The sequence below is a fragment of the Lynx rufus genome, unplaced genomic scaffold (genome assembly GCF_022079265.1).
Source record: "Lynx rufus isolate CCGP_SWC_20201006 ecotype Redwood Valley unplaced genomic scaffold, mLynRuf1.p SCAF_8, whole genome shotgun sequence".
Classification (NCBI taxonomy): Eukaryota; Metazoa; Chordata; class Mammalia; order Carnivora; family Felidae; genus Lynx; species Lynx rufus.
In genome coordinates, this window is record NW_025814896.1 from 91,407,741 (window position 1) to 91,424,535 (window position 16,795).

Consider the following 16,795-nt stretch of genomic DNA (forward strand, 5'->3'; position numbering starts at 1 on the left):
CAGGCCAGGTTTGGGTTTCTCCAGACCAAGGATGCTCCTCCCCCGCACTAGCCGGGCCCAACCACATTAAACCAGTAAGGGACGGTGCCTGGGCCCAACTAGGCCCCACAGGTTCACCGGTACCGGGAAAAGAGTCCGCGGTAGCGCTGTAGCGGAGCGGCGACGGCGCAGGGAGAGCCGCCACGCCCAGCCGGGAGTCCCGGGAGCTTCCAGCCGCGTAAGGGGCGGAGCCACGCGCCCACAGGGGGCGTGGCCTTCGGCGCGCGCGGGAAAGGGGCCGGCGTCGCATGCGCGCGCACAGTCGGCGGCCGCGCGCAGCACGCTTGGGGCCCGGATGGCGGCGGTGGCGGCTGGAAATGGGACACCCCGCGAGGAGGAGGGGCCCAGCGGGGAGGCAGCGGCCCCGCCGCCGCAGGCCCCGACGAGTGTGCCCGGAGCTCGTCTCTCGAGGTTGCCATTAGCGCGAGTGAAGGCCTTGGTGAAGGCGGACCCCGACGTGACCCTCGCGGGACAGGAAGCCATCTTCATTCTGGCACGAGCAGCGGTGCGGCGGGAGCGCGAAGGCCACACGGGGCTGCGGGGCGGGGCGGTGGCGAGGGGCGGGGCGGTGGCGAGGGGCGGGGCCGTGGCGAGGGGCGGGGCCTGGGGGGGAACCTTCCTGGGGGCGGGGCTTAGCGGTGTCTTGGGAGGCTTGGGGAGAGGGGGAAGCCGGGGTGGAAGAGGGTCTGGACTGGGTGTGCGAAGAATGCGGAGGTGAGGGGCCGGGGCCAGATTCTGAGATAAAAGTCTAAGAGGGAACACTAGGGGAAAGAGACACATACTTTCAGTAGTTGTATTGGTTTGTTAACACACCTGCCTCTTCATTAGGGCACGGACAACGACTTTAAATTGCTTTTACAATGCCTGACACAGCTTGTGGGAATCTCAAGTGAATGAGTCTGGAGAATTTACAAGTGAGGGAGCAGGAACGTGTCACGTCCTACTGGGGTAGAGGGAATGGGAGCAGATCGTCATGAAGTCCAGACTGAGAACCTTTCCATGCACCTGAGCACCCCTCACCTCCTTCCCACCACTCAAATAGAAGAGCTCACAAGAATTGTGCTAGAACCCGTTGCTACAACTCTCCCCTTGTGCCTCACAGGAATTATTTGTGGAGACCATTGCAAAAGATGCCTACTGCTGTGCTCAACAAGGAAAGAGGAAAACCCTTCAGAGGAGAGATTTGGGTAGAGTGTCACTGTGGTATTTGGTATCTGGGGGCAAAGAAGGGAGGGCTGGGGGAAGCCACCTCTGTAAGATGAAAGGTGCCACATCCCTTTGGACTGCCACAGTGATAGAAAGGCCTACCTTTAGAGGCCCAGTGCTTTGGGTGGCTATATAGGTGGTGGGGTAGGGAATGAAAGGAGTCCATGTGTTGCTAAAGCTGATTATACCCCTTTATGCTGTCTGCTATGTTGAATCAGACTTGACACTTCTTTTTCCCATAGAAACTCGGGGTTTGATTTGTTTCTTTTTAGTTGGTAACCCTTGTACATGTGTAAACTTTTGTGTACCTTAATTCCACTTTCCCTTCATTTTGCCAGACTCTTCTTTGATGACTTTCAGAGCAAAGGGTTTCCCCTTACCGAACAGTGTTTACCTGGGCTTTTCTACTCTTTTAGAGAGGCAGCTGATATGTAAGATTTAGTGGTGGAGTAGAAATGGATTCACAAAAGCAAGGGACAAATTTTATAAATGCCCTCATTTGCATAAAGCCTCACGCCCTTCACTATGTGGGTTGTGGTTTTTTTTAAGAGGTTGGTGTCCAAATGACCAGAGTTAGTCAGGTGTCCCTTTACATTGTGTTTCAGATAATGCAATAGAAGCCGTGGATGAATTTGCTTTTCTGGAAGGTGAGTTCTCTATGGATGGATAATCATTTCCACCTGTCTTTCCCATGCTAATGAGCTGAGTTCAAAATCTTATAAAACTGCTATTTGGTTCTTCCTTGTCTGTATAGTGATAATTCTTTCTACTTCCCATTAAGATGGGAAAAACTAATATGTTAAATCTGGTGAGATCTAGCAATTCTAATTCTCTTGGGTCATTAGAACTTTTTCCTGAAAATTGCTAATTATAAAAAATGAGAGGCAATATAAGGACTCCAGTGGAGTTAGGTGCATTGAAAAGTTTGATTCATACTTTAATCTCCATTCCTAGATATAATCTTCCCTGTATCATAATGCTAGAGATCAGAAACAATTGCCAACATTTAAAGGGTTGCTTCTTGTTCTTTTTTCTTCTTCAGTCTGTATAACATTATTTAAAAAAATTTTTTTAATGTTTATTTTGAGAGAGAGCTCGCATGCTTGAGCGAGAGGGGCAGAGAGAGGGGGAAAGAGAAAGAATCCCAGGAATCCAGTACTGTCAGCTCAACGCGGGGTTCATCATGAGCTGAGCCGAAATCAAGAGTTGGACTCTTAACCGACTGAGCCACCCAGGTGCCCTATAGTTATTATTTTGCCACTGGGAGATTATGTACTTGCCTGTTTGTTGTTAAGAATTTTGGATTAACTTGTGTACTAAGTCTTGTCATTGAAATAGAAAATATGTGAGATACCTTATTTTAGCTATCTTCTTTCAGGGCTATTTCTCCTATTTAATTACTGTATCTGATCAGCTTATTGTTCCCTGCACAAATTCTGCTTGAATATGTGAAAGCCGTGCACTTGCAGTTCATTCTTGCCCTTACAATACCAGGGTGTTCTCATTATCTCTTTCAAGCCTCATTATCTCCACAAATCCTTTGTGGCTTTATTTATTTCACTAGTTTTCTCTTTTGTTCTGTGTCATATATATCACTATTTTTCTCTTTTGTTCTGCATCATATCAATCTGGGCCTCTCACCCTTTTGATACATTCTTTTAAATGTGTTTCAAGATACATTTTCATAGCTAGCTTTAAGTCTAGATTATTGAGTATTCTTTCAGTTTGTAGGTCTGTCTTAACCCTTTTTTTGCTTACTCATTTTTCTTAGTAACTTGTTACCTGCCTACCTAAGGAAGGCAACTTCTTGTGACAGACTTCCCATCAGTTCTCCAAAAATGTTCAGAGCCTGCTTTACCAGCTCACTTTTAGTGACCAGTTTTTCAGAGTATATAATAAGATACATATTTTAAAGAGATAACACTATAGACCTGTGGATGATGAATTGGAGGGTACCACAGAATAGAAGTGGAGAGATCTTATGTAGTTTTCCCCTCTATCCTCTTCCATGGCATAGTACTTAGCTTGGATTTTTATTTTTATTATTAATTTATTTGTTTATTTAAGTTTATTTATTTATTTTGAGAGACAGAGTGTGAGAGCACGTGCATAAGCCGGGGAGGGGCAGAGAGAGAATTCCAAGCAGGCTCTGCACTGACAGAGCCTGTCAGTGCAGAGCCTGCCTTGGCTGGTGGGGGGGTGGGGGTGGGGGGCTTGGACTCAACAAACCGCAAGGTCATGACCTGAGCTTAAACCGAGTCAGGGCCCTTAACCAACTGAGCCACCCAGGTGCCCCTTAGGTTGGATTTTTCATAAATGGTCATTTATTGAGTGGTGGATGTATTCATTTTCATCTTCTGATCCAATAATCTCAGTAGTTGCATTCGTCTGTTCTCTCTACATTAATATATCTGAATTTTGGCCATTTTAGCATTTGTAGATTGAGTATTCTCTTATTTTGTACTTGGTAAAATAAATGTTCTTATGTCCTTAGATGTATATGTTCTAAGTAGAAAATTATTTTTTTTTCTTTTTTAATCAAGGTGATATATATCCATGCTTGAAAATCAAATATCTAATGTCTTACAATGAAATGCAGCTGATGCTCCATGCCCTTTTGTTGTTTCTGTTTTTTAGCTTTTTAAGTGGTCACTTACATTTCTAAATAATATGCTTCATCTTTGGTTTTTGAACTATACATGTTATCTGCTAACTTCCTGCTGTGATAAATGAAGATTTGGGTAACCTGTACTGCTCCATAAATCCCTCTTCCCCCCTTCTGATTTTTGGTAGTTATGTCATTATTTTTATAATGTTGGACATTATAAAAGGAACAAATTGTTCCTTTGTTACCTTTACAGTTTACATAACACTAAAATATCTATTTTTTTGGTTAACTCTCCACTTTGGAAGGTATGACTATCAGTGAGCCTATCTCTTCCTTTCCCATTTTTTAACCCACTCTTAACTCTCACTTAGTGTCATTTATACTTATAGTTTGACATTGTCAAGGCTAATAACATATCTTCTTGTCATAGTTAAATCCCCCATGCTTTACCTGTAGGTCAAGTAGTTGAAAAACAGTAATGTGGACACTACCACTACCCTTCCTGTCCTTTAATCCCTCTTAGACATGTCTTCCCTGCAGGCAACTGTTATTAGTTTCTTGGGTAATTTTCTGGATGTTATATGCAAAGGTATTGATATATGTATATTCTAAGCCTTTCCTTATGAACACAGATAACAAATGTAAAGGCAATAAATAACAAAATGAACACCATTGTAACCACCAGCTAGGTTAAGAGATAGAATAGCATCAGCCCCCAGAAGTTCCATATATATTCCTTCTTTGTGATAGATCTTCTTTCCATCCCCTTTGCTGACTTAACAGTATCCTGACTTTTTGGTAATTACTTACTTGATTTTTCTTTATAGTTTTAGCACATAAGCATGTATCCTTTTTTTTTTTTTTTTTTTTTTTAAAATTTTTTTTTCAATGTTTATTTATTTTTGGGACAGAGAGAGACAGAGCATGAACGGGGGAGGGGCAGAGAGAGAGGGAGACACAGAATCGGAAACAGGCTCCAGGCTCTGAGCCATCAGCCCAGAGCCTGACGCGGGGCTCGAACTCACGGACCGCGAGATCGTGACCTGGCTGAAGTCGGATGCTTAACCGACTGCGCCACCCAGGCGCCCCAAGCATGTATCCTTTAACAGTGGGATTTAGTTTTATATTTTTTTGAAATTTTAAAAATGTAACCAAATCATCTATGTGGTTGTACATATCTCGTTTGTTTTTTGTGCTGTATGGCATACGATTGTGTGACAGTATTACAATTGGGCCATTAAAAAAATTTTTTTTTAATATTTATTTTTGAGAGAGAAAGAGAGAATGCAAGTGGGGTAGGGCAGAGAGAGGGAGTCACAGAATCCAAAGCAGGCTTCCAGACTCTAGGCTGTCAGCACAGAGCCCAATGCGGGGCTCGAACTCATGAACTGCAAGATCATGACCTAGCTGAAATTGGATGCATAACCAACTGAGCCACCCAGGTGCCCCACAATTGAACCATTTTAATGTGGATATTTGGATAACTTTTTTTTCTGTTATAAACAATTCACTATGAACATTCTTACACGTTTCTCCAGGTGTGTGTGTGTGTGTGTGTGTGTGTTTATGTATGTATGTATGTATGTGGGTATAGATAAAATTGCTGGGATACAGGATATGTATAACTCCATCTTTTGTAGATACTGCTGTCTAATAGATACTGTTGTGTCTATTCCCATGCCCATACTTCTTGCATGCCTGATTGACATTTCTACCAAGAGCATATGATAATTCCCATTGTTCCTCATTCTCATCAACACTTGGGATTTAATTTCTGCCAGTCTGGTGGGGATGTTAATGATAATTGCATAGTACTTTTAATTTGCATTGCCCTGATTACTGGTGACATCTTCTCATACATGTGTCCCTTTTTTGGGGGTGAGGTGGTGTCTTATTTTTATCTTGGATATTTTGTCTTTTTCCTTATTGATTTATAACTATAACTGTAATTATATATGTATATGCTTTTTCTTTTTCTTTTTCTTTTTTCTGGATATGAATCTTTTTCAGCATATGGGAAGCAGGTATCTTTTCCTGGTTTAGACTTGGCTTTTCACTGTTTAGAGTGCTTTTTGATAAATGAGGTTATTTTTTTAAGTTTATTTATTTTGAGAGAGAGAGAGAAAGGGCATGCACAAGTGGGAGGGGGCAGAGAGAGAGAGAGAGAGAGAGAGAGAGAGAGAGAATCTTAAACAGGCTCCACCCTGTCAGCAGGCAAGCCCTGATGTGGGGCTTGACCTCACTAACCATGAGATCATGGCCTGAACTGAAATCAAGAGTGGGATGCTTAACTGACTGAGCCACCCAGCCACCCCAATAAATGAGTTCTTAATTAAAGATAGTCAAATGTGGGGGACCTGGGTGGCTCTGTTGGTTGAGCACCTGACTCAGGCTTAGGGCATGATCTCATGGTTAGTGAGTTCAGGCCCCATGTCAGGCTCGCTGCTGTCAGCACAGAGCACACTTCAGATCTAATGTCCCCATCTCTCTGCCCTCCCTTGTGCTCTGTCAAAAATAATTAAAACATTAACAAAAATAAAGATAGTCAAATGTATTAATGTTTTTCTTTACAGGTAATGCTCTTTGTTTTCCTGTTTAAGACTTTTTCCCCATCCCATGTCATGAAGACATTCTCCTATATGCTAAAATTTTTGTAGTTTTCTTGTCTTTCATAAAACTTTAGTTGACTTTTTGTGTATCAGACTGAAGTGAGGGTCAATTTATTTTTTTTCTTATTATTTAGATAGATACTTTTCCATATTATTTTCTTTGCAGTGCTACTTTTGTTAGAAATCAGGGCTGTTTCTGGGCTTTCTGTTGTGTCTATTCCCATGCCCATCGCACACAGTCTGAATTATAGTTGCTTTATTTGAAAGAACAAATCTTCCCACCTTCTTTAAGTGTCTTGACTATTTTAAGTTCTTTGCACTTTCATGCGTATTTTAAGATCTGCTTGTCAAATTCCATGTAAAAAGCGTATCGGTGGGGATTGTATTGAATCTGTAGATTATTTAGGGGGAGAAACTATATTTTTACAATAGTGAATCTTTCAGTCCATGAACATGGTATATTTCTCCATTTATTTAGATCTTTAATGATTAAAAACCTTTTTTTTTTTTAAATTCATTTTTGAGAGAGACAGAGACAGCGTGAGTGGGGGAGAAGCAGAAAGAGGGAGATAGAATCCCAAGCAGCCTCCACACTGTCAGTGCAGAGGCTGATGCGGGACTTGTACTTATGAAACCATGAGATCATGACCTGAGCCAAAACCAAGAGTTAGATGCTTAACTGACTGAGCCACCCAAGTGCCCCTTTAATGTTTCATAAATTAAGGTTTTTTATTTTCTGGGAAGAAATCTTGATGTATTTTGTTAGATGCTTTTCTTTAAGTATTTAATAATTTTGATGCTCTTGTTACTGGTATCTTTCTAAGAAAAAATTAATTTTCTGAATGTTGATAGTATAGAAATATAATTGGTTTTCTGTGTTAATTTTGTGCCTAGCATCTTGTTTAACTCTAATGATTTCTGTTGATTCTTTTGGATTTCCTTAGTTACACAGTAATATCCACTAGTAGTGACAATTTTGTGAAATTTTCCCAATCCTTTTCTTTTTAATTTCTTCTTGCCCTAGAATCTCCAGTCTAATGTTGAATAGATGTGCTGATAGCAGTCATCTTTATTTCAAAGGGGAAGCTTTCAGTGTTTCCCCATTAATTATACTTAACTCTAAGGTTTTTTGTAGTTTACTTTTAATAGATTGCAAATGCTCTATCAATGTTTATAAAGAGAGATTGGAGATTTTTTTCATATCGAATGTGAGCCTCATACAAATTAGTTGGAGAGTATGTATATCTTTTTGATCTGTTCTCTAGAAAATTTGTAAGATTGGAATTATTTCTTATTTGAATGGTATAATTCATCAGTGAAGCCATCTGAGCCTAGAATTTTCCTTGTGGGAAGATTTTTGATTGATGTTTTTGGATGGTATTGGGACCATTCTGATTTTATTTTATTTTCTTGAGGTCGTCTTGCCCTGCTTCCCCCCATAAGAGTTGTAGTTTTTCTAGGAATTTTACATTTTATCTAAATTTTCAAGTTTGTTGGCATAAAGTTCTTCATAGTACAGCTGACCCTTGAATAGCACAGGTTTTTTGTTTGTTTTAAATTTATTTATTTTGAGAGCGAGAGCATGTATGTGCAGGAAGGGGAGAGGGAGATGGAGAGAGAATCCCAACTAGACTCTGAGTGCTGTCAGCACAGAGCCTGATGTGTGGCTTGAACCCACAAACCTGTGAGATTATAACCTGAGCTGAAATCAAGATTTGGATGCTTAACCTAGTGAGCCACCCAGGTGCCTCTGTTTGTTTTTAAAGTTTATTTTTCTTTTTCTTTAGTACTTTCTGTACCCAGCATGGGGCTTGAACTCACAACCCTAAGATCAAGAGCCATCTGCTCTTCTGACTGAGCCGGCCAGGCACCCCAAGTGGGCATTTTTTTTTTTTTTTTTTTAAGTAGGCTGCATGACGAGTGTGGAGCTTGAACTCATGACCCTGAGATTAAGAGTCACATGCTGTATTGACCGAGCCAACCAGGTACCCTAAATGGTACAGGTTCGAGCTGCTTCAGTATATGTGGATTTTTTTTACAGTACAGCCCTATAAATGTATTTTTCCTTCCTTATTTTATTATTAACATTTTTTTCTAGGTGACTATATTGTAATAATACAGTATAGTAATGCATATGACATACAAAATATGTGCTAATCAACTGTGTTATTGGTCAGCAGTAGGCTATTAGCAGTTAAGTGTTTGAACATTTTATATTTATAAATTGATCATTGTTACTTTTGTTTGTGCTTTTTGCCTTAAAGATTATTTTGTTTAATATTTTTAAAACTTACAAGCTTTCTTTTGTTAGTATTTGAATGGTGTGTATTTTTCTCGTTTAAAAAATTTTTACCTTTCTGTATTTATAAACGGTATAATTGGATTATTTTTAAAACTTTAGGCTGACAGTCTTTGCAGCACTTAGTTCATTTATGTTTAATGCAATTAGTGATATATATATATATATATGGGTTTAAATCTACCATATTATTTTGTGTTTCCCATTTGTCCTATTTTATGGTTTTTTTTTTTTTCAGTTTTTTGCCCTTGTTTTAAGTATAATTTGTTATTTCATTTTTCCCTCTATCCGGAAAGTATATACTCTCTCTTTTTTTTTTAAAGTTATTTATTTTTTTTTGAGAGAGAGAGAGAAAGAGCAGGTGAGCATAGCGCCGGGAGAGGCAGAGAGAGAGGGAGAGAATTCCCAGCAGGCTCTGCCCTGTCAGCGCAGAGCCAGAGCGAGACCTAGAGCCAGATTTGGGGTTTGAATTCCTCTAGTTCAATTCCACATTGTTGCAAATGACAAGATTTTATTCTTTTTCATCACTGAGTAATACTCCATTGTGTATATATACCACATCTTCTTTATCCATTCATCAGTCGATGGACATTTGGGCTCTTTCCATACTTAGGCTATTGTCAATAGTGCTGCTATAAACATTGGGATGCATATGCCCCTTTGAAACAGCACACCCGTATTCCTTGGTAATGCCTAATAGTGCAATTGCTGGGTCGTAGGGTAGTTCTATTTTTAATTTTTTGAGGAACCTTCATAGTGTTTTCCAGAGTGCCTGCATTCCTATATTTTACTTTGGTTTTTAAAGGCATCTTGCTGAATATAGAATTTTAGGTGGAAAGTTAATTTTATAGTGTTGAAGATCTCATTCTGTGTTTTGATTTCCATTGTTTCTGTTTAGAAATCACTGTTAATCTGTTAATTGTTTGAAGCTAATTTGTCCCTGTTTTGGATACTTTTAAGATTTTTATATTTGTCTTTGATATTTTTGTAGTTTTACTTGGATGTATCTGGGTGCTGATTTCCCTCTATGTATCTGCTGCTTAGGCTTCTTAAATCTAGGGATTGGTGTCTTTTATCAGTCCTGGAGAAATCTCAGCTTGTATCTTTTCAGATAATGGCTCTGCTTTGTTCTTTCTCCTTTCTCATTAAGATTTCCATTAACTGTGTGTTAAACCTCAGTCATAATTTTGCCTCTCTGTGCTGCATTCTGTGTAGTTTTTTTCTGATCTCCCAGTTTATTAATTCTCTCTCCAGTGAATTGTCTCCTTTAAACTTTTCTGTTAATTTTTTAGTTTGTTTTTGTATTTTCAGTTCTGTGAATTCCATTTGCTTGTTTGTTATTTGTATTTGCTCCAGGTGTTTTGAAGCTAGTCTTTTATTTGTTTAAACAAAGTAAGTGTAGTTGTTTTATAGTCTCCAGTCTAATTAATATCCAAAGCATTTTTGAGGCCGATTTATTTTATTTTTTTTCCTGACTTGTTTCTGTTGATATTGTTTCATAGTCTTTTTTCCTCTTTATGCCTAGCTTTCTTGATGTATTGGTCAATGTACTTGAATAAATTATTTTTTGGATAATTTTGAGGCTTGTATGATGAAACCTTTCTCCAAAGAAGATTTTCATTTGCTGCCGCAAGGCACCTAGGGGAATGTATTAATCTCCTTAATCCAGATCCAAGACTTGAGGATTCTTGGTTCTCTGTGGTAATCTATGTGAACCCTGATGGCAAGTCTGCGAAGGGGCTGATTTAATTCTAGTGCAGTGTTACTCTGAGGGTGCCACTTTTTGGGACTGTAGCTTTTTAAAAAATCAGACCTTCTCTCTTGGGCACACTCTTAGATTTGACTCTTGATTTGCTCAGCCAAAATTTCTCAGCTCTATCTTTTGGACGGCAAATGATCTTAGGGCAAAAACAGGTTTGGAGGCTGGGTTTACTTTGTGTTCTTGCCTTCTCTAGATTTTAGATTTCACTTTTATTGGTGCCTCTTCAGTGCTTGAAGGATTTTCTTTTTAAAAATATTTCAATCAGGTTTATCAGTTGATCTCAGCAGGAATTTGCCTTGATCACAGAGGCTATTTCTTTTTTTCTTTTTTAACTTAGAGGTATTTTTGCTTGGTTTTCTTGTGTTCTTTTCTGAATTATCTGTTTTATTCTAGGGTTTTTTTTTTTAATAAATTTTAATTTTTCCTTTCTCTCTAGTCTGCCCAGTAATTTCCATTCCGTTTAGGAATGAGGTAGTTAAGAAGTCTGTTTGGAAGCTGTGTGTGTGTGTATGGGAAGGTGGTTTTTGCCTGGCACTTTTACTTTAGGGTGGGCTGGGGTGGGACCAGATGTTAAGCTGGGGTCCGGAAAGCCTTACTTTGGGGAGCTGGCATTTTCAGAGGCTCCTGTAGTTCTTCAGGTAATTCATTTAGTTTATTAGAAGAGAACCCCTGATTTTTTCCCATTTTGTTTTCTGGTAATGCTCCATGCTGGAAGGGTTGTAGGGAGATGGGGCCAGCTGTTTCTTATGTAGACCCTCAGGTCACTAACCCTTTCTGACCTGTTTCTTTCTCTGTCATTTCTGGTGTCTGAGTCTGGCTGGAACTTCCCCAAGGGTCTCCTAGGCGATGGGCTCCCACCTCTGTTGCCCCCCTCTATTCATTCTAGGCTGATTTGTTTTTCTATTTATAAACATACTTTAATCAGATTTCTATTCAGCTTTTTGTTGAAATCTCTTAACTGCTGATGGGCCCCATTCTTTATTGTGGATTTATACCTTTTTAAAACCTTTTATTTCTTTTGAATGGAATCTTGGAAGGGAGGGCATACAAATTTGTGAGCTCAGTCTCCCATCTTGAACTGGAAGTTTCTCAAAAGGTTATGAACTTTTTGCTTAGAAAACTTTTCTCCTTTATTCTGTATTGATCACACTTTGTATGGAATCCCCAAATGCTCATTAACTAACACAACAACTTCTTTGCTCTGTTCCCCACATCTCATTCTAACTCTCTAGACCTGTGTGCTTAACTCTCAGCTGCCCACTTTCTGTAGTGACATGTTCTTTCTCTGAGATCTTTTGGATGGATATTCCCCCAAATGAGTAATTTGATCTTAGAGAATTGCCAGTACCAGAGCAGCTTCTACTCTAACTTTGCCCAGTTTGTGACACTCATCCAGTTCTTGAGGCACCTTGCTTTACATGTTGCTCTTTGTTTTTGTTTTTGTTTTTGTTTTAAAGGAACTTTGGATTGATTGCTGAGCTGGGCAGTTTTGTGAGCCTTTGGATTGATTGCTGAGCTGGGCAGTTTTGTGAGCCTTCACCTGCGTCCTTCGGACAGCCCCTCTCCTGCAGGCCTCATCTTTGAAGAACGGAGTATTTGGAATATTGTACTTATATGCTTTTCCTGTCCTACCTTCACCTAAGCCGAGATAAGCAGAGATCTCACATGTTAGCTTTTCTCTACAAGGTCTTCCACCTACTGTGTCTTCCATTTAGGCTTGGATGCAGCCTATGCTGTTTGAGGCAGAGAAAAAGAAAATGATTTGTGTAGGTTGCTTAATGAATGATGAGGAACATAATAAAGGTTTCTGATCAATTTCAACATAGTGTGTTTTATAATCTTGCCTTTGTCCTTGTCGCTGTGACCAGAGGACCACCATGCCCAGTTACAGATCTTTCTGATCTTCCTTGCCAGCTGTTCTACACCTCATTCCTTTGATTTATTTGCTTCTTTTTCCCCCAGTATGTCACCAGAATGTGATTCCAGGATTTATGGGATGCCACTTAAGTTCTTCAGAAGTTTAAATAAATGTGATCATAGTTTTGAAATCAGTTAAAATTTTAACAGCTTTATTGAGATATAATGTACATACTGTACCATTCACCCATTTAAAGTGTACATTTTAGTAGTTTTTAGTACATTCACAGATATGTGCAGCTATCACCACACTCAATTTTAAAATATCTTCATACTGATGGAATCATATGATTTATGGTATTTTGTGTCTGGCATCTTTCACTTAGATAATGTTTTCAGGGTTTGTTTATATTATAGTATGTATCAGTACCCATTCCTTTTTTTATTTTTTAAATTGTGGCAAAATACACATCACGTGACATTTATTGTTTTAACTATTTTTAAGTGTACAGTTTTGTGGCATTAAGTATATTCACACTGTAGTGCAACTATCACCACCATCCATTTTCAAAACATTTTTCATACTCTGAAACTGCAACTGTAGCCATTAAATAATAACTGCTCATTCTCCCCTCCCTTAGGTCCTGCTAAATTTTGTTTTTTAAGGGAAGGCTTGGGTGATCTAGCAGGAAGGAGGCAAAGTACTTGGAGAATAGTGGTTAAAGAGAGCAGCAGGAAGCTGATTTAAACACTTGATCGTTTTTCAGATTCATCTGTGGCATTTGTTTAAAATGCCCATTTCTAGGACCCCTAGGCCTAATAAATTAGAATCTCAGGGGGTGGAGCTCCAAGAATCTCTCTTACTATTTTTTTTCAAACAAATTCCCCAAGAAATTTTCTTCCCACCACTGGTTCACAGACTAGTCTACAGGAAAATGTAAATCTCCCTCCTAAGGGCAGGGGGAGATGAAGTATGTAGAATGTCTAGAATAGAGAGGAAGTGAAGGAAAACAACCACCACTCTTTAAGAAGTAAGGGGTAGGGGGGACCTGGATGGCTTAGTCTCTTATGCCTCTAACTTGGTTTCGGCTCAGGTCGTGATCTCAAGGTTGTGAGATCAAGGCCTGCGGTGTTGGACTCCTTGCTGGATGTGGACCCTGCTTGAGGTTCTCTCCCTTTTCCGTCCCTCCCCAGCTCGTGCTACCTCTCTCCCCCCCCCCCAAAAAAAAACAAAACAAAAAGTGAGAGGGGAACACCAGATATTGTAGGTCACCGGTGAAGGTCCTGTATCACGGAAAGGACTGGGCACACAAAGGTGCAGAGAAAGATTCAAACCAAAGGAGGGCCCCAGTGAGACAGTCTGCAAAGCTGTTTGTTGAATCTATTTAATGTATTGGTGATCTCTAGTATATCGACACTTCTTGTCTATACAGTACTCATGATGCGCAATACCTGGCCCATGAGTCCTGCATGCATATCTTTTGAACTGATTCATCATTTATAAAATAGCCAGTGTCATGGTAAGAAGTGGTCTTGGAATGCTGCCATAAAGCCTGCAGGTGACCTAGGAATTCAGAGGCTCCTACATTCCTGGGCCATAACCAGTAGGAGGAGGCTGACTCCCTGAGCCCTTGGTAAAGGCAGCCACCATTAGACCACCATTTGGTAGATGTGTTCTCTTCTGCCAGATGAGGTTAAGGTTGTGACAGTTTTAGGAATTTTCCTTGGAGTTTCCTGAGAAATGACAGTTACACTTTTCCTCTGGATTCTGGTCCAGAAGCCTCCAGACGCTAAATAGTGTATCAATTGTAATATAGAATTCTTGCTGCTCTTTCACTGCAAGCTACCTGAACCTCAGGCATGTGTTGTCCCTGTATGCAAGATCTGGTGAAATGCAAAGGAAACAAGTATGAGGCTCTGCTCAGAAGTGCATGATCAAAGCCGTTTGCTCATAATAATACGCTCCAGTATGTGAGTGATGGTAGATCTCCCCAGGAATTTGGAAATAAGCTAGGAGGATTACCTTTTGAAAGTGGAACCTCTAAGGCTTTTCAGAGGCTAAATGGCTCCCAGACTCACACCTGATCAAATATATCAAGAAGAATCTGCCAGTCAGTAGAGGGCACTGGTTAGTTATGAACAACAAGAAGGAGTCCCAGAGACAAATTGATAGGGCTCATTCTCCACTAGGTAGGGTAGCTTGAACCTTAGTGCTCCGAGCTGTTGACCAACTGTGTCATCCTGTCCCATTCAGGTGCCTTCAAACACTGTAGTCATATCCAATGTCCATGGGGTCATTGTGGGATCTAGGCTCCTTCCATCCAATTGCTTTGTCAGTCCCTTCTATGTTGTACTGTCCAAGAGAACTTTCTGTAATGATGGAAACGTTCTGTACCCATGCTGTAGCCACCTACCAGCAACATGTGGCTACCACACATGTGGTTAGCGTGACTGAGGAACTAAATTTTTAATTTAATTAATTTTTAATTTATTTAAGTTTTTATTATGTATGTATGTATTGTCAAGTTAGCTAACATACAGTGTAGTCTGGGCTTCAGGAATAGATTTTCGTGATTCATCACTTTCATACCATAGCCAGTGCTCATCCCAACAAGTGCCCTCCTCAATGCTCATCACCCATTTTCACCATCCCCACAACCCCCCACCCCCATAACCTTCAGTTTGTTCTCTGTATTTAAGAGACTCTTATGGTTTGCCTCCCTTTCTGTATCTTATTTTTCCTTCCCGTCCCCATGATTATCTAAAATTCCACATATGAGTGAAATCATATATCTGTCTTTTTCTGACTTACTTCGCTTAGCATAAAATACCCTCCAGTTCCATCCATCTTGTTTCAGATGGCAGGATTTCATTCTTTTTCATTGCTGAGTAGTATTCCATTGTGTATATATACCACATCTTCTTTGTCCATTCATTAGTTGATGGACGTTTGGGCTCTTTCCATACTTTGACTATTGTAGATAGTGCTGCTATAAACATTGGGATGCATGTGCCCCTTCGAATCAGCACTCCTGTATCCTTTGGATAAATACCTAGTAGTGCAGTTGCTGGATTGTAGGGTAGTTATTTTTAATTTTTTGAAGAAGCTCCACATTGTTTTCCAGAGTGGCTGTACCAGTTTGCATTCCCATCAACAGTGCAAGAGGGTTCCCCTTTCTCCACATCTTCACCAACATCTGTTGTTTCCTGAGTTGTTCATTTTAGCCACTCTGACCAGTGTGAGGTTGTCTCATTGTGGTTTTGATTTGTATTTCCCTGATGATGAATGATGTTGAGCATCTTTTCGTGTGTCTGTTTGCTATCTGAATGTCTTCTTTGGAAAAGTGTTTGTTCATGTCTTCTGCCCATTTTTTCACTGAATTATTTGTTTTTTGGGTGTTGAGTTTGGTTAAGTTCTTTATAGATTTTTGATACTAACCCTTTATCTGATATGTCATTTGCAAATATCTTCTCCCATTCTGTTGGTTGCTTTTTAGTTTTGTTGATGGTTCCCTTTGCTGTGCAGAAGCTTTTTATCTTGATGAGGTCCCAATAGTTCATGTTTGCTTTTGTTTCCCTTGCCTCTGGAGACATGTCAAGTACGAAGTTGCTGTGGCTGAAATCAAAGAGGTTACTGCCTGTTTTCTCCTGTAGGATTTTGATGGTTTCCTGTCTCACATTTAGGTCTTTCATCCATTTTGAATTTATTTTTGTTTATGGTATAAGAAAGTGGTCCAGTTTCATTCTTCTCCATGTTGCTGTCCAGTTCTTCCAGTACCATTTGCTAAAGAGACTGTCTTTTTTCCATTGGATGTTCTTTCCTGCTTTGTCAAAGATTAGTTGGCCATCCATTCTTGATCCATTTCTGAGTTCTCTATTCCATTGGTCTATGTGTCTGTTTTTGTGCCAATACCATGCTGTCTTCATGATTACAGCTTTATAATACAGGCTAAAGTCCAGGATTGTGATGCCTCCAGCTTTGTTTTTGTTTTTGTTTTTTTTTCAACATTGACTGTTTGGGGTCTTTTGTGGTCCCATACAAATTTTATTAAAAAAAAATTTTTTTTAAACATTTATTTATTTTTGAGACAGAGAGAGAGCATGAACAGGGGAGGGGCAGAGAGAGAGGGAGACACAGAATCTGAAACAGGCTCCAGGCTCTGAGCAGTCAGCACAGAGCCTGACGCAGGGCTCGAACTCACGGACTGTGAGATCATGACCTGAGCCGAAGTTGGACGCTTAACCGACTGAGCCACCCAGGTGCCCCCCCATACAAATTTTAGGATTGATTGTTCTAGCTCTGTGAAGAATGCTGGTACTATTTTGATTGGGATTTCATTGAGTGTGTAGATTGCTTTGGGTAGTATTGACATTTTGAAAATATTTGTTCTTCCAGTCCATGGGCATGGAATGTT

The 16,795-nt window shown here is 40.0% G+C and overlaps 1 protein-coding gene across 2 annotated transcripts; it reads left to right on the forward strand.

Moving 5' to 3' along the window:
* Nucleotides 1-306: 306 nt before the first annotated feature.
* POLE4 (DNA polymerase epsilon 4, accessory subunit) lies at nucleotides 307-12,344 on the forward strand. Of its 2 annotated transcripts, XM_047069564.1 has the most exons (5): nucleotides 307-544; nucleotides 1,142-1,226; nucleotides 1,851-1,892; nucleotides 2,334-2,480; nucleotides 11,981-12,344. In XM_047069564.1, the coding sequence occupies exons 1-4, from the start codon at nucleotides 335-337 to the stop codon at nucleotides 2,435-2,437; spliced, it is 441 nt and encodes a 146-aa protein (XP_046925520.1). In that variant the 5' UTR covers nucleotides 307-334; the 3' UTR covers nucleotides 2,438-2,480; nucleotides 11,981-12,344. The 2 variants fall into 2 exon arrangements, with proteins under 2 accessions (XP_046925520.1, XP_046925521.1); XM_047069565.1 differs by lacking the exon at nucleotides 2,334-2,480.
* The last annotated feature ends 4,451 nt before the right edge of the window (nucleotides 12,345-16,795 follow it).

Bases quoted from the DNA above. Each gene is read 5' to 3' on its own strand.
- POLE4 (XM_047069564.1), top strand. From the start codon at position 335: ATGGCGGCGGTGGCGGCTGGAAATGGGACACCCCGCGAGGAGGAGGGG. The intron at 545-1,141 runs GTGCGGCGGGAG...TGTGCCTCACAG, and splicing joins TCATTCTGGCACGAGCAGCG to GAATTATTTGTGGAGACCAT. The intron at 1,893-2,333 runs GTGAGTTCTCTA...GTTTATTTTGAG, and splicing joins TGAATTTGCTTTTCTGGAAG to AGAGAGCTCGCATGCTTGAG.